A 24,084-nucleotide genomic window follows, 5' to 3' on the forward strand; every position below is an offset into this window, starting at 1 on the left:
TCACAGCAGCCTATGTTCTCAAAATTAATGTTCCAGTTCTCAGTCAGAGAATGATAGCATGCTTGGATAAAAGAGATGCATGTAACAAATCATAAAGGATTTTTGTGGGAGATGCCATACAAGCTGAGAATGTCCTTCAAAGTCCTTCAAAGGCCCTTTTTATTTTTTAAAGAAAAATGTTAATGAATCATTTTTCTCAAGACACCTGTTATTTAATCAATTCAGTAAATCTTCTGCATTTGCAACAATCTTGTATAGAAATATATATACAGACTCCAAAATCCAGTATATTATTCCCTGATAGAGAGAAGTGCACAATGCTGGATAGATTAGATTCTCCCCAAAATACATAACAACCAGCACTTTTAACTCACCCCAGAGATCCTCAGCTGTAACCTACTAGCATTCAGGAGAAGTTCCGAAAGACTCCTGCACCAACTGATGGTGCATCAGGGAACTCTTTTCCCATTTTTTCAGACTTTTAAAATGCATTTCATCTGATTTCAATTTTTCAAGATATATTGTAACGGAGAATAGGTGTATGACTCTAACAATGTAAAGTTTTGCAGTTAACTCATTTTCAAATGTTCTAATACCATTACTGCCAGCATGAATATATGAAGATCCAGTAATAAAACAAATACTAATGAGACATTTTATAAATATAAACGGTTTATGCAGAAATCACTCAACTCCCAAGAACATTGGGACAAAGAGTACGAATCTGTAAGTCTAATTAGTGGAAAGTCTGCCTTTCACTTCAATAATATTTTAAACGTTGAACACCTAATTGTCACCTCTTATTTAAAGACAGTATTAAATCCCTCCCACTTCCCTTTCTCACTATCTCTTTGGCTAATCTTGATGCCCACGCATAGCACTCCACAGGATAGATATATTTCTGTAGAGATATTAAAAACATTTCCTGTTCAGAAATGCCCTCAATTAAATACCTTTTTTTTAAATCTTGGTTTCAAAAGAAACATTGTTGTTGCAAAATGTGAGCAGAGATGAACAGCTCACTTGGCTTGTCTACAGACCAACCACCTCATGACCATCTATCTCTGTTTAGCAGTAACCTCGCATTAAAAGCCATCAGCCCCTTGGGATGTGCCATGTGCTTCATCCTACTCCTAATCCACACAACTCACTTTCTCACTTCAAAGCCTGAACCATACTGGGCTTTTTTTCCCCACTGGCTAATAAGTACACTTTCTAATAAAACATAACTAATTATTTTAAAAGACTGGCACATGCATAGCAGCAAATCTTACAGAGAAACTCTTTAAAAATACTCTGAGCAAAGCACAGAAGGAACATGTTACAGAAGGCACAAGCCAGACTTCTGTGGGCTACAGGTGGGTAAATGCTGTAATTGAACCACATAATCATGCTGCATAATCACAGCACCATAACTCTGTCCCTGCACTGCAAGAGACTGCAGATGCAGCAGCCATTTTATAAACCCCATTACAGAACACAGAGCGCTCTTTTTGGGTTAGTTGTGCTACACTCTCCCCCTTCATTCTCACATACTGCAGGTACTGTCTCTGGGGTGAACAGCTCTGTGCTGACAGGGGCTATTTTTAGACTCAGAAACAGCATTCTTCCCAGCCTCTAGACACTGTGTCCCAAACCACAGAATCAGCAAATCAGCACATTACTGCTGACTTCTTAGTCTTTTCAATCTTGTCTAAACAACTTTAAACTTGTGTCACCACAAACTAACACGAAACAAATAATATTTCCCTAAATGTTTTATCTTCGACATAAATAACTTTTTCAGAAAGATTTGCAAGAGGCAATTAAAGTACCTTGCTGAGTAACAAAACTTGGAAGGAACACAGTGAGAAATGACTCAAAAAGGATGTAGATCAAAAAGACACACACACACAAGAAAAGTCAAACCAAAAAAACCCGCTCACATCTTCCTCATTTTTCTTTTACAGTTCTAATTAGAAATTTTTTACAAGATAAAAAAAACGCCCTTGTACAAAATTCACCAATTAAGAGAAGAAACCTTTAAAGTCTCATTTGAATAAACAGAAAAAGAGTAGGGGAAGGAGAAGGAAATTATATAATGTAAATGTATTGACTGACATGGTCCACCGCCTTACTGTGTGGCTCTGCTTACAGCAGCCTACAGCATCTTGTGACCTCCTTGTATCATTCTAGCTTAAATATCATCAATAAAAGCACCGGCAACATTACTGCTTTTTTATATAAAATCACCCACTTTAACTTATTGTCCTTTAGAATAAGCTTGTCATGTACATCAAGAAACATGAAAATTTGTCTATAAGGAAAACTTTATTCAAGTGACTTATTGAAAGCTAAATGATTAAAAACTTTTGAGGCACATCAAATTGACAGACCTCTGCCATACATCTGGATCAAATCTGAAGTAAAGATCAAATTATTTTTCTACAAGCCTTGGCAGAATTACGGATTTCAGTTGAGTGAAGATAAAATTCATTTACACACCAAATAACTGAGTTACTTTTTAAGTTTTACACCCAAGACTTACACTTCATTGGACAAAAACTGATGATGGGAAGTAAGCAGAAGGTTTCCATACATCTGAGAAGGAAATTCGGAGGCTCTTAAACTAAAAAATTCATGCCTTAGTCTCAGCAGCTGGAAAATTTTACAGAGTTTCACTATGAGGAAATTAAAAAGACCAAAGAATGTATCGAAAACCACATGGAAGTAAAGCAAGAGGTCTCAGAAAACTTGTAGTGCATGAAATAAACTATTTTCATGAACTCAACCTTGTCATATATTCATCAAGGAAAAGGTACATTTTCACCTCATGTTACCCAGCACACAATAAAAAATTCAAAGAATCCCAGTGACAGAAATTCAGCTATAGAGGAGAGTAGGAGAAGACAAACTATGAAAGAATAACACAATACACGTTTTAGTTATCTAAATTAATAACCTGTGCTGTATGGCTTGTACAGTCAAGTGGAGCCTCCATAGAGCAACTTCCGTCCTCTACTTAGGAGCTTAGACCAAGCTGTGCCTTTAGGCATTTTCACCACTGCATAAAAGTTACCAATTATCCTGTCTTCAAGATACTTTTATCATACATTAACTACCACAAAGCAAATGCAAAAGTTTATTCCAGAGACATGAGAGGATGACTCTAACTCTGATAAATTAAATGCAAAACTAGATTAAAGGGGGAAAAAAAGTCTAAAACTAAGTATCTTAAAAGAAATAATACTATTAAAAAAAGAAACTGGAAAATTATTTGAAGAAAATAAACATCACCAAAAGAAACCTCTGATGATAAGAATAAAATTATTCTACTAACAACCTTCAAGCAGTATCTGTGAAAAGTGACAGCTCAAAAAGGAGAGAACAAGGTACTACTTCTGCATTTGGGCATTTTCTGTATTAGCTATACACTTGGAATTTGTTCCAGTGTTTCTACATCAGAATGCTTTTAATTTTACATTTATTAGCATGGTAAGTTTTCAAATAACAATTGTGGCAACTTATAGTTCCTTAAAAAATACACAGCATTTCAAGCAGATAAAATTAAGCGCTTTTATTACAATGACTTTGGTTTCATGTCATTGGTATAATAAAACATCTGCCCAGAAATCTCAATTTAATTAAGTCTAGTGTGTCTATGCATAAATATGGCATTAAATCTGTATTATTTCCCATACCCTTAAAAATAACGTATCAGCCTATTTTCATTATACTCCTTCCACAAAGATGCTTAACATTTAATTGCTGAGTGAAACAAATAGTATATTTCTAAGGTTCCATATTAACAGAGACAACTCTAGAAAATAAAGAAGTAGTGCAATTAAACACTGACAAAATATAATAGGAAATCTGATCTTCTAATATATTTTTTCAATTTTCCTGTGTACAGGATTAAGCTTCTTCACAAAGCATCCCATAGCACAATACCTGACAAAGAAACACCTCAAGCATTCAAATATATACTGCAGCATTTTCCAAAAGCTTATTAAAATAGAACATATAAGATAACTTGCATCATCTCAAGCTATCAGACAAAAATGACCACATAGATTTTAAAGTGAATGGTGACAACTGTGTAAGAATTTAGTGTAGTTCTTGTCTGGTTTGAATGAACCAATGTCCGAAACAGTATCCTAATATCCCATCAGGATTTTTCAGCACTTTAAGGCATTAGTCCTTTGTTCCTCTAAACGCTGAGTAAACCATCAGCTGTCACCTAGAGGCGATGGACAGAAAGTCAGCATGTTACTCACCAATAAAGTAGTTGTTTCCTAATGCCAGCATATCTTCAGAAAGCACAAGGCCACCCAGTGCCTGCAGAAGAGTGACACTTCTGCCATCAATAAGTGAACACTGTTTAAATCCAGTGCTTGTGACCTTCCATAGCAGGATGAGAGAAGCAGTAGCATCTTGCCTTATTCTAAGGAAAGAAATTGAGAATATTTACAGAGGGAAATTGGTGTTATTAGGAAGAACATCACTGTAGAACTGAAGCTTAACAAAGATGGGAAACTTAAATCTAGCACGTATGGAATCAGGAAAAATAATGAATGTTTTTAGCATGCCCACAAAATTTAAAAATGCTTCAATTGTAAGATTGCATAATAGTTTATATAATACCAGATTAAATCATACAGAGTCCCAATTTCTGATACTTGAAGGTCACCATCTTAAAGCCCAAGAAGTTTTACATAAATATCACATAATAGTAAAGGATCCTTATTCATTCTTTGTATTTATGCCTTTTCAAGTAGTACATCCATCCTACATCTACAATGCCATCATTTTCTGCAGCTGAAGTACATCCAGCCCTGTTGTTTACTGAAGAACATTCAATATTCGTTCAATACCAAGGGACAGATCCTGGTAGAAATCCTCATTTGTTTGACACACCAGATCGAAGATTCAGGACAGTTTATTCTTGTAAATCAAATGAGTCATGTAATGCTCCCAAGGTCACTGAGCCCATGGTGCCTTCCTGAATATTGACAGATTGGATATAGAGTCTAGTAGTGCATACACTCCATTAGGGAGCACTGGACACTATGCCGGTCTTTGTCCTCGCAAGACACTTTTTTTCCTCCTCACCTCCATAAAGAAACAATACAAACCTGTCATATTTCTGGCAAAGTCCCAAATATTTGCATTAATTTCCTATGAAGGAATCCCAAAGGAGTTTGAACAATCCTCTAAAAATTCAAACACAACTGCATCAAACTGCTAAAAAACTGGTAATTCTCTCCTGCTGAAAACAGACCTCCAAATACATACAGATGAAGCTCTGTTCCACAATTTCCTCTACTGAAATTGTTTCAATCCTACTAAAAACACAAGGTAGCTTATCCCTGGTCACTTGTTATTTGACTTCAAAACAAGAAAAGCAAAGTTTTGTAATTATGTGTGACAGAAGCTGAAAAAATGTCGCAACTAGACATCATAAGAAGTAAATTTTTACACTATTTTGCATCCTCTTTAAGAACAAGCTCAACTGCTACTCCAAAAACTGACCGTCTCACTTTTAGAACAAGATAGCGACTAGTTTCACAGTTTAGGTCTCATCTGACAACCAAAACAAAATCAACTTATTAAACTGAAATTATTTTCCTTTCACAAATGACCATTAAACCAGGTATGTTACTTGGGCCTTTAAGATAGTAAATAAAATGAAATAAAAATAGATCCTGACTTGCACTAATCTACCCAGGTATAAAGCACTACTAAATATATGCAGCGTAAAAATGATCAAAACTGACTGTGTACTCTGCAGCCTCCTTTAAAATGGGGTTTCTCCATCAAGGCTCTTAAATAGAGCTTTAGAATCCACAAACGCCGGCTTTTTCCTGATTCCAAGAAAAGACACTTGTTTGCTTTCAGATTCCACCCAGCCAGGGCATCCACACTCCCAGATCTCTTCCTGAGGCTTAAGGCTCATGAATGAGCACAATTCAAAACCCCGTGGGAGGGCCCCCACGTTTAACAGTTACTGCTCCAAACTGTCTGCAGCTTGTCTGCTTGCATCACTTTGCTTTTTCCTGTGAGCATGGCCTTTTTTAACAGAAACATGGGATTCTGAAAGATAAGATGACAGTATGAGAAAAGTACACTATTTTGGGAAAATGTAAGTCTAAAACTGCAGCAAAGCTGTGAGCCAGAGAACTACGTTGGCAGATTTTTTTTTTAAATGAAATTTCCAATAAGAATATGCTTCATCCCAGCTGACAGAATCAGATCTTTCTAGGAAGTCAGATTCTGTTAATTAAATGTAACAAAGCAAGTATTTGATCCAAAAGCATGAATTTGAAAAGTGAGTAACTGAATAAATTCACATTTTTGAGAAACATGGTTTTTAGGACATACACAAAGATTTCACAGCTGATGATGACACCCAAAGCAATAACCCAGAAATCAAATACAAATCCACAAAATACATGCATGTATATAATCAACAATAACACTTTTCGTCAGCAAGTTCGTCTTGAGATTAAAGGGGGAAAAGTGTTCAGTGCATGAAGTAGAAAGGAAATGTCATGTCTTCTCCAAACTGAAATCGTCAATACATTTGCCCTAATTTCTAATGCATTATGATAGCCCAGAGACAGCTTACATGCTTACATCTTCTAAAACATTAAATATGTGGGAGAAATTATGCCAAGCAAAGAGCTGTCATGGCTCTGCTACATGCTTGAAGTCTGTCTGAATTCTCTCACAGTCTTTTAGTCATTTGACAAATCTGCCTATCTGAGAAACTGTTGTCTAAAATATCCAGTCAAATGAAAATAAAACTGCTTTTATATCTCATCAAATATAAGAATATTCTCACTTTATTGATGTATTCTGTGGAACATCAAAGGAGATAAGCCGGCCTCCAGCAGAAGTATTGGAACTGGCATTTCCACAAGCCACATCTGGGGTTATCTAAAAAAAAAAATAGCTTTATTTAACAATAAACCATAAAATCTGACCAAAGAAAACATGAAAGATTTTTTTTACAAATGACGCTAATAGCCCAGCAGTCATCTTCTAACAATCATCAGGAACATTCACTGAAACCTTTATGCTGCCAACAAAGGTGATGAAAATTCACATAACCATCCTTTCAGGGTTTTGTTTTAACAAAAAATTCCTGCACAGAAGTGTGAACTTCTAAAGGCATCTTCCTTTAAAGTGAACATATTTAGAAAAGATGAATAGCCTTCTGGTCTTTTAGAATAATAAATAAAGCTCTAACATTTGCCACATCCAAGAAATAGCGCATCATTAATTTATTCAGTCCTGAAGGATTTATAGTAACAAATACAGACATTGCCTTTCTACTATATTGAAATATGTTTTTTTCCAAACACAGGTTTCCTTTAAAAAACACTCTCCCACTTGCCCATTACTATTCTTTCCAAGTAAAAGATGCTTGGACACACAGTGCTTTCAGATGGAAAAAAAATGATGATCACAGTGAGAGTGAAAGGATGCGTTTGCCAAATCTAGTGACACCTACTAGGCATAGAAATCAGTTGCTACATTAACTAGATCAAGACAACATCATGCAACACAGGAATCACAGACAGACTCCTTAATTATTCAGATCTTCAGAAATATTAATTTACTGAAGGGAGTTTGAAAATTATTAGTGTTTCCAAGGGGCAATATTATTTCAATAAGTAATATTTTATGTGGCATATTTGAGTCTATCACTTGATATCATCAGAAGTTTTAAATAACTTTTCATGTATCTTCATCAACTTGCCTATGAAATACCACAGTGGGAAAAAACCCCAACAAACCAGTTTAATCTTCAAATTTCTAGGCAGTTTGCAATGTTATTCTTTCAGCCATAGAGAATGTTTGCAAGCTTTTTATACCAACCTTACTGAAAAAGCTAAAATGCAACCTGACACCACTTCCATGAATTAATCTGACATAAAAGCAAAAAGCAAGAATAAAATTTGTAAATTTAAATAAAATTCAAACTCACATTTTAAATATTACATGAATGTCATTAAAACACATGTACATATAAGAACAACAGAAGTCCAGAATACAATGCAAGTAATAATTTTTAGGACAGGAGCTTATCTTGACTCAGGCAAGACAAATACTCAGTATTCGTATTTCCCAAGTGAATGATTTCCCCAGTGTCTAGATTACTCAACTAATTGTTGAATCCCTGGTGCATACAATATGAACACATGTTATTTTATGAAAATAAAGTGAGCTGAAATTTTACTGTATTTGTTCAAATTAATTTTAAAAAAGATAATATATTCATTACAATTTTTAATCTCAGAAGTCCAAAACTATGGACCTAACACTCAAGTACGATGCATCCAAAATTAGTTTGGCTAACACTCTTCCTTTTATATTTGCCAACATTTAAACTTTTTTTTCTTTTAGAATCCACATGCCTACTGGAACAAAGGGAAAAAAGAAACCAGTATCTCTATTCTCATACAGTCTTATACTACATCTAAAATACACTTGCTTTTATAGTATTCCTACAGTTTTGTAATTGCATGCTTGTATTATCTTGGAACACAAGAAGGGAAATTGTAATTTAAGCATTTCATTTACCTTACTGTTTAATATTAGAAGTTTTTAAAGTAAAAGGTATTGATGTCTTTGCAACTAGAACAAAATAAAAGAATCATAGAAGCAAGAGCTGAACAAAGTGGCTGCAGAACAAGAGCTGAGATTTACCCTTGGCAAAATGGAAAAAAACCCAAACGAACAAACAAAAGACTTTAGTTTGCAAGCACGTCAGAATTTAGGATTACTCAGCAGGAAAAGCACACACAGGAAATATTGCAATGATAATCAGAAGAGTGGAAGGCAAAATGCATGATTTTGACTCTTCTATTAAAAGATCTGCAATGTTTGATGTATTTCTCTAGGAACTCCATTTGTAATTGGCCCTGACTTCCTGCTCTAAGAATCTGGTAAAATAACCATCTAAATCAGTAGGATGCTAAACCGAGGATTTTAAAACAGCTGAAATTTGAAATTTTTTATATATTAACAACCATGATACTTGGATCAGATGAAAAACATGTGAAGACGCAGAAACTCTCATAAGGAAAAAAAAATGGTCCCAGCAGTGTCCTATTTCAGTCAAGTACTATGCACACAAAAAATGATGGTTTTGACATGTGAATCAGGAAACAAACTGCAGGTTTTCCACAGCTGTGAGAAACTTGTATAAAGATTTTTAAGTGTGCCTCTTTTATGTCTTAACAGAGCACTCTGCAAAACTGTACTGAAGAATGAGGGCAAAGACAACCAATATATTACAACAATAAAGGACACTCAGAAGATTAAAACAATCTGTAATTTACACTCGCAAAAAAAAAAAAAAAAAAAAAAAGGCTGCTACAACTGGTAGGAGATATTTAAAACTGTCACTGGGAAATATGCTTTAATGACTTCCAGAGGACAAAACAAAGATTATTCCTAGCCTAAAGTAAAAAACACAAATAGAGTCGCTATCTAAAGTCATTTAAAGACAACCAAAAGAAAACATAACATAACTGTGATGACATCAAACACTTCTGAAGCATCTAATAGTACAGAAACATTAGGACAGCAAGAAGGTTATTGGGGAACAGACTTATAAACATTTACACTAATGATGCAGCTACTTTAAAAATAGCCACCAAAGAAAACAAAACCTTCATGCACCTTCTAGAGTCTAAAGCATGTTTAGGAGCTGATTACAAAGATAAGTTCCTGCGTCAACAGAGAATACATCCAAGACTCTTCTTCAATACCTTATTTAGAGTTTAAAATTATTAAATATCAAATTGTTGACAGTAAATACAGAATTCCTTTTTACATAAATGTTCCATAACTTTGCATCTAAATCATGAGGTTTTTTCTTAGAAGATAACATAATATATAAAAACTATATTTTTTCTTCAAATGCTTAAAGACCTTACATCGGTAAAGAGCAGCACCATTTGAGGAAAGCAGGAGTGAAACCTTGAGAAGAGTTCTTACTCCTACGATCTCTACCAGAGCCTTAACAACACAGCAGTGATATTGTTAGATTTCCTTACCAGGCCATAGCAGTGGTACAGAGGAGATTGCAAAGAAAATCAGGGGTGGTACCTAAGAAGACAGCAACAGACTGTTCTTCCATATTACAACTATTCTGAAGAAATTAAATAGAGTGTTAGACAGATACTCTCCTGCCTTACAAAACCAGAATAATGAGAGATACACTTAATTCAAGAAGTGCTGAAATACATACATAAATCCCTAGGCAATATTTTTACATGAGTGAGTGCCTTTATTACTTTGCTAAGTGTACTAGACTTTAATTCAATGAGGCTGAGTGGCATACAGACTCTAAGTCTACATTTATGCAGCCTCTCAGTGCTGAAATTAGTTCTTTGAAGATAGCTATTGTATATGAAATTTCATAGTATATTTCTTGAAAAGTTGAGCAGACATTTGTAATTCTACAAGGCCTTATCAACACGGGCAGACTACTCCTGACAGTGCAAAATACAGCCATTCTGCGACCATGATACATTTGCATTTTTTTGTGTCTCAACCCCAAGTTCATAGAATGGCAGAAGGTTTGTACTTCCTGCAAAATATGCCACACTTTTCGTCAAATTTAAAAGTGGCAAGTGGAATGGCTGAATTCATATAAGCCTTAGAAAGTCCTCATTACCCTATTAACAAGGTATTAATTAATATTTCTGGAAACCAACAGATAGCTCCAAACACTGGAGGAGGTTGCCCAAGTATCTTGTGGACTTTCCATCCTTTGAGTTATTTAAGTCTCAACTGAATACAGTCCTGAGCAACCTGCTCCAGCTGACCCTGCTTGGAGCAAAGGGAACAAAGTCCAGAGGTCCCTTTGCCCCATGACCCAGTTGCCTGTTAAGTCTTTCCTGTTAATTGCCACTGTAACTTCAGTGACACCACAGCCTTCACTAAACCCCACTCCAGCATACACTGAAAGTGCTTCATTTTGAAAATATCCCCAAATGTAACACAAATAACTATGTGTGCATGTATGTGCACCTGTGACTCAGGTACTTTCCTCCTGTCCTGAGAATGGTCTCTTTGGATAATCTCCTGTTTCTTCATCTCAAAAAGCTGTTCTCCTGTTTTTACCACCTAGTGGGGCAACAGAGAACTCTGCATTGTCTGCAGCCAGAGCAAAGTGGGGCAGATTAGTCTGGAATTAAACAGAATATATGAATGCACACATAATTCTTGAACTAAATAAAAAAGATGGATACAAACTCATCCTACAGCAAAGATCAGTGCTTAAAAGTAAAAAAACCTAAAATTTTAAATATTTGAAATGACATTATGTTATGGAAAGAGTAGGAAAATGAGTTCTTTGAGAAAAGCAACACTGTGCTCCGGGGTGGTGTCCCATGAAAATTGGCACAGTCATTAAGAAAGAAAACTTTTCAGCTCTTCAGTGGGACAGAAACTGTCATGACAAATGCAGTATGAGGAATGGTCTTGTAAATGCCAGGTCTTCCAGATCTTCTTCCAAGGGATTTCATATTAAATTTCAATTCAATAAAGCAAGTTTCATAACGCGCAATTTTGGCTTTTCTGAACATATAACTACTTTTCTATCAGAATAGGGCCTGCAGGATTTATTCTCTTCTGACCCTCTAAGTGTGGCAAGAGGTAGTCCTTATTTTCTAAGAATTATAACATGTTTGGCAGTCTTTCTTATGCAAGGGAAAAATAATATATGAGAGAAATAAAACAGGTTAGATCCTGACTACAGATCTTGAACAGCTGTTGGCAAATAAAAAGTGAAAATAGAAGTAGGAAAAGGCAATATAATAGAACCATAAGACAGGGATCTAGTACTATCTACTTATTGTTGAGCTGCCAAGCAACAAAGCAGGATGATTTCTAGCACAGAAACTGAACTCAGAACAAAATTCTAAAAGAAAAAAAGCAAAACAACAACAACACAGAACAACAGCTCCAGTTCCCTTGCCCTGTAGCAGAGAAAAACTACTTCTTCTGAAAAATCTAGTGTCATTTAGCTTAACCTCCAGAGTTTCTACCCTCAGAGTTTCAGATGGAACAATGCTTGAAAGAAAACAAGAACAGAAGAAAATCAAGGTTTACTTCTAACATATCTCACCAGTGGGAGAGAAAAGTAAAAGTGTTTAGAGTAGGAGTAGTGCCTCTCTGAAGAACACCAAGGGGAGACTGACAGACGGCATCCAAAAACAGTATCAAATGAAGAAGGCTTACCACATATTGTAGCACTGAAACCTGATGTAAGGAAGGCTGCAAATCCACCCAGCGAATCCTGTTGCTGGCAGTCTGTTTCTTTGCTCATCTGAGCAAGAGTCACTTTGCAGAGTCAGCAATCACAGCACCAAGAGGATCCAGCACATTCCAATGCACAGCAATCCTCTAGATAACATTATTGAAACTTTCTATTTCTGTCACAGACTATCAATGCCAACATTACACCAAGAGGTAGACGCATCAGCAGGCACAGGAGGCTCTCTTACACAATGACAGATTAACTAGATTATCATATTAGCCAGCTGCCTTCTTGTTTCAAGATGGCCACCAAAATCATGGACAACTTCATAAAATCTGACGTTCAGTCTGTACTGGTTTTGGCTAGCATGGAGTTAATTTTCTTCACAATACTTTGCATGGTGCTATGTTTTGGACTTGTGATGAACACAGTGTTGATAACAGGGATATTTTAGTTATCACTAAAATGTTCACACAGCATCGAGGCCTTTTCTCTTTCTTAGACTGCACTACCAGCAAGTAAGCTAGGGGTGCTGAGGGAACACAGTGGGACAGCTGATCCCAACTGACCAAAGGGACATCCCACACCATCGAAAGTCATGCCCACCAATAAAACTGGGGGTGGGGGGCGGAAGTTGGCCAGACCTGCTATTGCTCAGAGACTGGCTGGGCATCAGTTACTTGGTGGTGAGTAACTGGGGCTTTTTGCATTACTTGTTTTGTTCAGCCTTTTCCTTTGTTGTTTTCTACCTTTTTTAATTATTGAACTGTCTTTATCTCCCCATGAGTTTTCCCACTTTTACCCTTCCAACTCTCTCCCCCATCTCACTGGATGGTGCAGTGAGCAAGTGGCTGTGTGGGGCTTAGCTGCCTATCCTCTGCTTAGATCACAACAGTCATTCAATAAAGATTATTTCCATGAACAATTAATAGTCATTTACTATTCCAGAGTGTATGGAGCTGTTCTGAAAAGAAAGGCAAACACTGTGTAAAAACAAGTTCATTGAGCAAAAATTCCACATAGTCAAATCTCTGCATGCAGTGTATGGGTTCAGGTCACTGGAGAATAAGCTGGGACATAAACTTCAACCTAAGACTGTCGAGTCAGCTATAGATATTTCTACACCAAAACACTGAAAGGCAGTAAACACATCAGGCCTTTTTTTTTTTTTTTTTTCCCCTCATACTTTCTAGGACTTCAAAACAGGATGATTCCTGAAGGAGTAGTTAAATGAATCCAGATACTTTTCAAAAACAGCTCTGGATCACCAAAAATTCTGAGTCCACCCACCAATACAGCTTCAGATGGGCAGGGTTTCAATATCTTGATATAATTGCACTCACTAGAATTTCTGTCTTAAAGAGCTTTGATTTTAGGAAAGCTAGTATTTATGACTATCTGTTAAACATGATTTAGTAATGGAACATCATAAACTGAGGTTTGTATGAACTTCACATAAATTTTGTTTAAGCATATTGAGCTTTTAGAGATATTTAGGGTTTTACGTAGAAAATAATTATAATAAAGGGTAGCACCTATCTAGAGATATATCAAGTTGTCTATGAAAATGGTGTCTGTATATAACAAAAAGTTCCATAAATTAATATTGTAGAGGAGAGAGTTAGTGAAGTTACAGATTCATCCTAGAAGAAAACTAGTATTATTCTATCAAAATCTGTGTTTCCTTCATTCTCCTTATGTGTTTGTAGAATATCTTTTTCTCAAAGCAAAATAAAAATCCTAGAGGTTTCCAAAACAAATCTTATATACAGGTAGAAGAGCTGTCCTAAGTCAAACTAAAATTACACACATTCCAGTACTTTAACAGCAATTATAAGAGGGAATACCAAGAAAATAGGGTAAAAAAAGGGCAAGTATATATACTCCAACCTTCACCTATTTCCATGTCAAAGATTCTCCTAAGATGTCATTTCTAAGGATCAAGTTTCTGTTCTGTATTTAGCAATCTCAAATGGATCTCTCCTCTGATTTTGTTCAGATTCTCTTCTGTTCGTCCTCCTGCACCCATACCATACTTTGACAGAAAAATGCACAAACATTAGCAACACATAAAGTAGTCAAGACTCAAACATTCCTGTTTCAAGAATATGCTTAAGGAATAATTCTGCCATTGCTGCAGAGCAGCAACACTCTCGTTCAGGATTTTCCACCTGACTCAGCCACACTCCTTTTAAAGGTTTCTAATTTACTGACTAAGGACACACATAAAGCAAATGCTGTCCCCACTGCAAGGAGAATTAGAAGTTTATTGTAGCCTCTAATCACTAGGTCCAAACCCTTGAATCTGAACACAAAATTGCAGTATAAATAGAAGGTTAGACTAGGATTCACATGCTCAGCATTCTAATTTCTGGCTGCGCACCTGGCAAATCACTTCCCCGTTCTGTGCTTCAGCATCTCAGTCTGTAAAATGTGAAAAATACAGCTGATTTCCTTTGAAAAGAATTTCAGTTCTATTATGAAAAGCTGTATGTAACAGTATGGTACTGGTATTCTTACGGTTGATTTTGTACACTGAAACTTTTGTTAAATCCATTAATTGACTAGTATTAATGAGATGGTTTCTTTTTCTCTCCATTACTGGCTAATAGATATCTCTTATACATTGTAACACAAAAGATGATTGAACTGGGGAAATGTGGATTGTTAGCCGGATCTCTCTTGCAAGGGGAACCGGTTGCCACAAGTAGGAAAAAGAATTATCTTCCAACATATGAGAACAAAGATAAATTTGTATAACAGTAAAGAAAATCAACTGAGAGAAAATATTCTTATCTATGATCTACGGTTTTAGTCCTTAATCTGCATATCAGGAAAAGATTAATTTCTTATATGAAGGCCACTTTAAGAAATGAAACTGCATGCAAAGACATCTGTACGTTGTCTACTGGTACAGATACTATTGAGACAGTTCATTCCAGCAAGCAGTGCTAGATGTATCCCTGGTATCCAAGGAATACAGAAAACATGTCCAACTGTACGCACACATCATACATCTCCTAGACAGTTTACTTCTCTCAGGTGCTCATTTTTTGAGCTCCCAAAATTTCGCAGAAAAGCTTTCATGGAAACTTCATCCTTGCAAGATAGTGAGAGCTTTCACTTGGAAAGAGTCTGACAAAATTTCTCTCTGAGATGAGACAAAAGGGTCTGAAGAACATTAGTTAGCTTCCAGTATCAGTATAGAATAATTTGGAAAACAGACTTGTCTTGGAAGATTTAAAAAAAAAAGCAAACAAGGAACAACATAATGTTAGTATTTGTTGTCTTCTGAATCTCAACAAAGATCAGAACAGTATGTTTTTGCAATATAAAACCTACAGCTACTTTATTCTCTTCCTTTTAAGAGAGCAAAACAGGACCAAATTTTGCAAAGTTCTTACAGCCATGAGGAAAGGTAGTGTTTTTGTTATTAACACTTTTTACTTCTGAAACCTCCACCAAAGGGGCTTTGGAACACAGATCTTCAGGCAAATCAACTCTCTTCTGTTAATACAGATCAGATACAATGTCTTGAATCAGCAACTGAAATCTCTTTGTTTCAGATAATCATCTCTCTCGCTGTGACTTCCAAAGAACAAGGTAGAAGGACATTAAGCCACATTGGAAAGCTTGTCAAAAATACAATACCCATCACAGTATATTAAAAACATACCAACACAAGCAATTTTGTAATAGGGTAGCAAGTAATTTCCATGCTAGTGTTAATCATGCAAACCATAATGTATTTCTCAGGTAACAGAAGACATGCAGAAGGGTGAATTTCAGCTGTTGAAACACCCACTTGTGAATGATCTGTTTGACTGAGATTCTTAGTGAATCTATCTAAAATGCAAAGCAGGCAGAAATGTTCCTTATACAACACCAGACCACAGACTGAGGAAGACATGCCAGGGAAATCTGGTACAGGTAAGAGCATGCCCTTAATCAATCAGGACATATGGACCACCCACGCAGAGATAAGACTTCATTTAAACTAAGTAATAAGAGCAGATCATTGTTTCTTTCTGCTTCAGTGCTCTCTCCAAACTCCATCCTTGGTGCCTGACATATGTTCTACTGTAAAATAATAGATATGGGAGATGAAATTCCAGGAAATAAAGCTTTGTGCTCCAGACGTGGTCTACCAGCACTCCCACTGAAATGGAATACATGCCTATAAATACTTATACCTCAGATAAAATAACACGCCAAACATATATTCTACATAGGCTGAGTCTACTTTCAGAAAATTGATTTAAATAAATTTTACAGTAAAAACATCAACAAAATTTGTTTGGGCTAGAAAAGAGTGATGAAAAATACACTTCTTCCAGGAGTAAACTTCTGCCTGTTCACTTTCTCATTATGTATGTCAAAACACCTCAGGAGAATCAAACTCATTGAAAGATTTCAGAAAAAGATACAACTGACATTTTGCCTATTTATTCCTGAATAAACTGAAATAAAATTACATTACAAGGCCTTTATCAATAAGAAAAAGATGTCACAAAAATTCTAATTCTTTGCCTACAGAAATTAAAATATTTTTTAGCAACAAGTTTCATTACTTCTAGCATTTGGTACTAAGCTGATCATTACTTTAACAGCAACTTGGTTAAGTTTAATCATTTCTTAAAATTTTTGCAGATACTTGAGTCCATGCAAAACATTTAAGCATTACAAATAGGGCAGTGTACAACACAGTAGAAATCAAAGATCACATTTCTCAAGGATCATAGGCTGTGTGCTTTCCAGCTGTGGTTTTACCAGATACTGTTACGTTTTGACAGAGATTTGTTTGTAACAGTTACAATAAATGTCTAAAATTTAATCATCTAAAAGTTTCCACCACTGTAATTGCACCCCTAGAGTTGTGCCCTGTGTAATACATTAACTACCCCTTTTAATCCTCAAGTAAGTATGCTTTCTTAATACTGCAGGAACATGTATTTTTCAAAGCAAAATGTGATTATAACTGCAAATATCAAAAAATACATTAAAAGTATTGCTTTAACCTTTAGATTTTCCTAAATTTATTTGATGTTTGGAGATATGGTGTCATACAACTGACTGGACGAAACAGTATTATCCCATTTCAAAGTATCTAATACAACACATTAGCCAACTTAAGTCCATTACTCATAACATGGATCAAATGTTTTTTTTGTTCTAATTTTACCAACATATTAACTCAGGGCAGAGATCATATCTTCAGTTTTCTCATGAGGACATCATGAAACCACGCAAAAATGACAACTTGAAAATAACACTTTCAAATTTTTTTTGTCTGTGAATTTTCATTTAGAATACTCTCACCTCTATTTCATCCCATTTGAGATCCACAACTCTCTGTCCTGCCTTTGGCTGCCATGTAGGTAACATCACAGTGGCTCTCGAACGGGGCAGAGCAATGTCAGGCTCCAAGGTGGACGAGGCTGGGCTGCTGTGTCGGGGTGAGGTGGCCTCTGTCTGTTCAGAGGCTGGAGGGCTGTGGAGTGAATGTTCACAGTTTGTTCCCTCAAAGCCTTCACTGCAGAGACAGAGGTAGCCATCCTCACTGGTGCTACAGTTACCATGGTGACAGGGGTTGCTGGCACAAGGATCTGAAACAAACTGGTAAAAACATCATATAGGTCAATTACTGATTATAAAGGATTATTTCTGAGTTTTAAAAATACCATAAAACAGGATTCTTTCCCCCTACTTTATTTATCTTCTAAACATATTTATGAACCAAACTCATCTTTGACGTATCTTCAAGGAGGTAAATTCAAAGGATTAAAGAAGAGTACAAATTAATCTATATTAACTACTTTTCTCAGACCATTTATGCTAATTCACTGTTGCCACATTCAAGCCAAGAGATAAACACAAAAAAAGGAATGTGGCCACCATTCATTATCAGGAATTATCAAAAACAGACTTAAAAGAGTAACCTATTCAGGGAAAACATCAGGTATGTTGGAATTCAAGGGAGTAACAAATAGGAAAGGGCACAGAACCTGTACAGATCAGCAGGTCACAAAGCAGCTCAGTGTGGTCAGAGCTAACCACATTACACAATCCTATTTGTGGACACAATTTCCATCATAAAAGAGCTGGGCCTTTTACCTACACTTCATTTTGTGGACAGCAGTTTCAGAATCCAATTCTTTCGGGTGCTGAAAGTTTTCTAACAGGAGTCAGAAAGCAGGGGCAAAACTTTGCTTGCTTTTAAAACAGCATTTGTAATAGCATAGGACAAGACTAAGCTCAGTGATGTAGGGAAAATGCTGTCCGAGGCTTACATGCCTTTAATTTCTAGCTTGAATTTACCTACAGCTATTTTGTAGTTTCTTATGTCATCACTGACTTTCAGGTTAAATGTCTTCCATTTTCTATGTTGAATTTTACATCCATAATGCATTTATAGAATACATCTACAAACTCTTCAAGTTTCATCTCCTGGAAAAATTAGCCATACTTGCCCAGTTGCCTTGAGGACAACAAGCCCTTCCCTCCAGACATGTGCTTGTTTTTGCAGCTGGGACTCCAAAGTTTAGCACTGCCTTTTGCAAAAGCATCAATACTTTTTGCCTGTCCTGGAAATAGCTTCCTAGATAATATTTAAGAAATGTTTGCCCTAATGAGAGTTAAATCAAGATGCTGGCTCACTGTCATCGACCAAGACCATCAGTTCCCTTCACTTGTCTTCACATCAAAGGGAAAACACATCACTGGAACCAGACATTTCCTCATCTTTAAATGCAAATTTCACCCAAGTGCTCCAGTCCTAAATATTACCCAGTTCTTCCCTGTACAATATACCTGCCCTTCCCTGCATCAGTAATGCTTCTTGTTATATTTCTCAGTAAAGCACCACAGTTATTTATTATTAAACATTTGTTACAATTATCTCAAGAATTATATAAACCTTATATATCATTAATGTCAAAAACAAGTATTGGGTCTACACTAGGAATTTTACCTTCCCATTAGTCTAAAGGTCTGGTGTCAGGGACACCAAATCCTAATATAAAACTTCCTTATATAAAACAGCACTATTATTGACCTCAGCTGGAATGCCTTCTTTGGCTCAAATTTTTGTATACCCCAGACTCCATGTAACATTTTTGGACAGAAAACAGAGGAAACATTATTACGAAAGTTAATTTTGAAGACAGTCAATGATGAATGTCAGATTTTGCCCTGACTGATGTAGAAGGCTTAGAGGCCACAGAGGACAGTCCAAAATATATGGTCTATTAATTAATCTCGTGGTTTGGTTACAGTTCAGAATGTTATTTACTTTGCATGGGGGCACATCTAATACATATAGGGTGACACATTATACATCAGGGTCAAGCTCTGACTCTTCTTCGTTTTTAATACTCAACTATATGGCAAGTTTATTTATATACTTGATATAACAAGGAAGTATAGATTTTTATGATCAGAAGAACTTATCTCCTTAAGGTCTCTTTCCCCTGCAAATCAAGAGAATGCATAAGTTCTCAAAGAACAGTTTCAGAATCTTTTCTCCATAAAATAATATTTAAGTGACAGAAAAGAACAACTTTCAGGAAGGAACTAGTTCTGTTCTACAGTTTGTCACTTACATTTTAAGCTTGCTCCACTGCCAAGTGCCAGAGATACTCATAGAAATTCCCTTTTTCCTTTAAGAGTATTGAAGATAAAATGTGCTGACATGTGAACAAAGCCGAGTTTCAAAAATTGTTTGCAGCAGTTTTTCATATTCCAGTTTCTTGGACTAGATCTGAGTTTCAAAGAACTGCAAATATCCTATTGCTGGACAAGCTCTTTACTTATGCTTTCACAATAAATCCAAATTCACGTTAAGCTGATTTTGTGTTAGTAATTCAATTGTTCTTGTCACATCTAAAACGTGAAGGTTATTATTTGCAAATCTAGTAACAAGAAATAAAAAATAATGTTTTCAATGACAAAGGGCACTTTTCCCCATTACTGAATACACCCATTCACTTTACAAGCACAATAATAAAAAATGCTGTGTAATCCATGCTATTTGATGCAAACTGATTTCAGCTTCTTTGACCAGAAACAGTGGTGCTTAATGAGAAGCCTTGTTTAGAGCTGCCCATGCCATGCACTGAAGAACACCTTGTGCCTTAGGAACCACCTCTACCCTTCACACATGAAGTGAAAATAATTATAACTGTTTAGTTTCGATAAAAAGATGAGTAGATGTGTAACTTCAGCCACAGATTTCCTCAGAAGTTAGTTTTATGAAGCACTTCACAGGATTTCATCAGAATTCTCATTCCTTAGTTACTTGTAATTCAAAAGCCCATTTGTCTTTCAATCAGCACATCAAAACAACTCAATGTCCTTTGTGCATAGGCTTGCTGTTGAACTAAAGAAAGTCCATTTTAATTATCAGATAAAAAGAGATAAGCAAATAAAATTGATCAATTTGTGTTGGTTGTGATGTTTCTGTGGTTTCTCTGGTCCTCACCAAGGTGGCAGCAACAGTTAGCCAAGGGATCTGAGAAACATTCTGACACAGTGAACAGCATGACTACATCAGAATTAAAAGCTAATAAAATTTCAAGGCTTAACCTTCAGTAAACTATTAAAGCTCAGAAAACAAAACAAAACAAAACAATAAACCCACCATGGTCTCATAACAAAGAGCTCAACATAAGTATACTGCGAGTACACAATTGAGAGCCCTTTTTTTCAGCCGCTCCTTGTAAAGTTCACAGTATATTCAGAGACTGTTGTGCAGAGAAAACAAGGAACCAAGTAACATGTATCCATACAGCCCATGAATAAATACTAAACCAGTATGATCACTACTAAAAATTCCAGGGCTGTTTTAGGTACAGAATTTCAATAGTCACTATTACAGTGAAAGTATATTTTATATTTAGGTCTCTTGTTTTCATACTGATTTTTTCATTTAATAGTCTGTCTGTTTTTATAATACATTCCTTGACTAAATAGGCACAGCCAGCCATTGCAGCTGACAGAGCCAAGCTAAAAAGCATAAAATGTATTTGCATGCAATTACTATTCCATATGCCTGGACAATTGTAATCCTTGAAATATTTTTCCAATAGAATCCTAAGATAGATGCATACCAAGGTGCCCTTCATATCACAGTTAATTTTTCAAAGGCAGACTGAGTATGGTACAAACACTGGGCTTGTTTAAGAATCACACTCACAAACACGGATCGTTTGCCACCCAGTCCAATTGTTTCCTTAGGTTTCAGTTCAAGATAAAACACTGTAGGATATAAATCTGCAAGATCTTTCTGCCAGTGAAAGACCACTACTTGTGGTGACATCAATTTGTCATTTGATGCTCATTCACCTTCTCTTCAAAGTGGTTCTGCTTGTTCTACCTGGAGACAGTCCAGACAGATCCTCCAGAGAGCTTCAAAAACTAGAATGGTAAGTCTAAAGCCAAGGCTACAGATGAGCTCCTAAACACTGTGCCAAACCTGCCTTCCACCTGCAACTGCCCTCTTAGATGTGTTAGTACGAAACTAACTTTTGGGTCAGTTTTTATTGCTGCTGCCTACTGCCACAGACAGTATTATACCAGCTTGCAACTTCAGTAAAATACAGAAAAAATCTCCCAGTAAACCCATTCCTCATAGTAAGAATTCAGCAGATTGTTTAAATTCATTCTACATAATGAAAAAAGGCAAGCTGCCACAATGATGTCAAAGGCTGCTGTTTTTCATATGTGTCCAGGAGCACTCACTACTCTGAAACAGCCCTGCAGATATAAAAACTGACATAGTCCAATGTTTTCAACTCTTCCATGGCTCCCTCAGATAATTTTTCCAATTACAGGGTAAATTGTTGTGGTTCTTAAATATGTAGAGTGACTTTAATTGGCTGGGACTTAGACAGGTAGTTTCTTCATGTGTTCTGGTAAAAAAAGATCTTAGGAGAAATTTATATCAGTAAAACTGGTTTTGCACCTACATTGCTGAAGAAATTCTCCAATACAAAAGCAAACAACTTCTCTCCCAGAAGAGATCATGGGAAGATCCACCACATATCACCAGGATCAGAAACACCAGTTTCAAGATATGCATGGTACATTAAAAATTATCAACTTCCGAATACTTTAGAAAGAAAATAATTAAAACCTACATTCTAAGCCATTATCTGCTTTTAATAAAGTAGGGGGGAAAAAAAGATTTTTCCGTTTAAGCACATCTGAAATACCATCTCTTTTTGCAAATGCATGAGTTTATGAAAGATAGAAACAGATTTAAATTTTTTACATAAAAATGACAACAAAGATTATCTAGAAATGTAATCTCTTTGAAAAAATAGGTTAATTATGTTTAAACTATTATCAAAATTTCTTCTAATTCAATCCCTCACACAGTGAAGCTGTAAATTCCATTCCATGTCACATTAAACATTAGTGCTAACTATGAAATGAAAAGGAAGAAAAAAAGATGGATTTATATTTTAAAAAAACCACAGATGTTCCAAATAGTATCCACAGGAAAATTATTGACATGAGTACATCAAATAAATGCATTTTCTTTTGCTTTGAGAAAAAGACTGTCATGAGACTCAGTAGGACTAAAGCAACATATCCAGGTTCAATTTCTGGCTCTCCCAGAGACATCCTGTGTGAGCTGAGAACAGTCAGACTCCGTCTCTGCCTCTTTCCCAACTCTAAAATGGAGATTACACTTCCTTTCTCACACTGCCTGTGTTGTCTGGTTAGAAAGCAATTTTTTTTCAGGATGGGAACCACAGAGACAGAGGCAATACGAACTCTCAAGCAGCACTGAAATACAAATAAAAACAATCCAGAAATACATCCCTGTAGAGCAAGGCTAAATCTGTAACCTGTGGCTATTGATATCAGGTTTGTTTCTTAGTCTTTCTTTCTCTATTTCTTTTTTGCTTCTTTCTGTGGCTATTCTGGTTTCTTCTGAACACTTCTTTGCTTCAATGAACAGAAGTGTTTACAGAATCATACAGCAAATTTTAAAGTTAAGAAAAAATCCTAAATTATATTAGCTCTACTAATTAACCCCTAATAGACAGGAAAACCATCTTAATATTGCATCTTTAGACACTATTCTTCTTTAAAACAAGATTTGCTTCAAAACAGATGCACCAAAGAATACATTAATTTTCCAACTGTGACCAAACGTAACAGAAATAAAAGAAGTGGCTAAAATACTCTGATTATGAGAGTCAGGATGAATGAGAACTTTTTGTCACATGAGGATGTAAAAATAAACCACGATCAGCACCATGATCACACATGTATCACCACCTTAAATAGCTGCTCCCTAAAAGCTGCCTGCAATGTCCTTTGTGTATGAATTTAAGGATGCTCTCCATAAGCAATTCTTCTACCACATGCACCAGGACACAGTGAAACACTGCCTAACAGGGTGCAGTGATCACAATGAGCAGAGCCAGTCCATAGAGGAACTGGAATGTCACAATTTGTCCAAAGGAAAGAAGTGCCATCACGGTGCTGTTTCGAACTGCCCATGTGCAACGAACTACACCAATCTGAGCCCTGAGTGTCAGGGATTTAATAGAATGGGCAACCACAAAGTAATAAGAAGTGCTTTATACAGAGGTCCTGGAAGCCAGGGCAATCAGGGTTTTCTTTCCCATCCCTCAAAAAAGTGTAAGCAGGTCAGAACATTTCTCTATTACATAAAACACAAATATGGCAGCTAGGTCAGCTTCAGTCATTAGAAACTAACTACAAGCTATGAGAGAGAATTGTGATTAATCAAGATTTAGAAGGCCAAGAACTGTATCATACTGAAAATACAATGTAAGCAACTTCTTTCT

General features: G+C 36.0%; 1 protein-coding gene across 3 annotated transcripts in view; it reads right to left on the minus strand.

Moving 5' to 3' along the window:
- DNER (delta/notch like EGF repeat containing) overlaps positions 1-24,084 on the minus strand; it is a 116,032-nt gene that overhangs the window by 50,783 nt on the left and 41,165 nt on the right. For all 3 annotated transcript variants that reach the window (XM_032119756.1, XM_032119754.1, XM_032119755.1), the window contains exons 2-4: positions 17,579-17,875; positions 6,824-6,918; positions 4,257-4,423 (exon numbers count right to left, since the gene is read on the minus strand). In XM_032119756.1, coding sequence (XP_031975647.1) covers positions 4,257-4,423; positions 6,824-6,918; positions 17,579-17,875 — 559 coding nt within the window. The remainder of the gene's footprint in view (positions 1-4,256; positions 4,424-6,823; positions 6,919-17,578; positions 17,876-24,084) is intronic.

Source organism: Corvus moneduloides, chromosome 10, assembly GCF_009650955.1.
Source record: "Corvus moneduloides isolate bCorMon1 chromosome 10, bCorMon1.pri, whole genome shotgun sequence".
Taxonomy (NCBI): domain Eukaryota; kingdom Metazoa; phylum Chordata; class Aves; order Passeriformes; family Corvidae; genus Corvus; species Corvus moneduloides.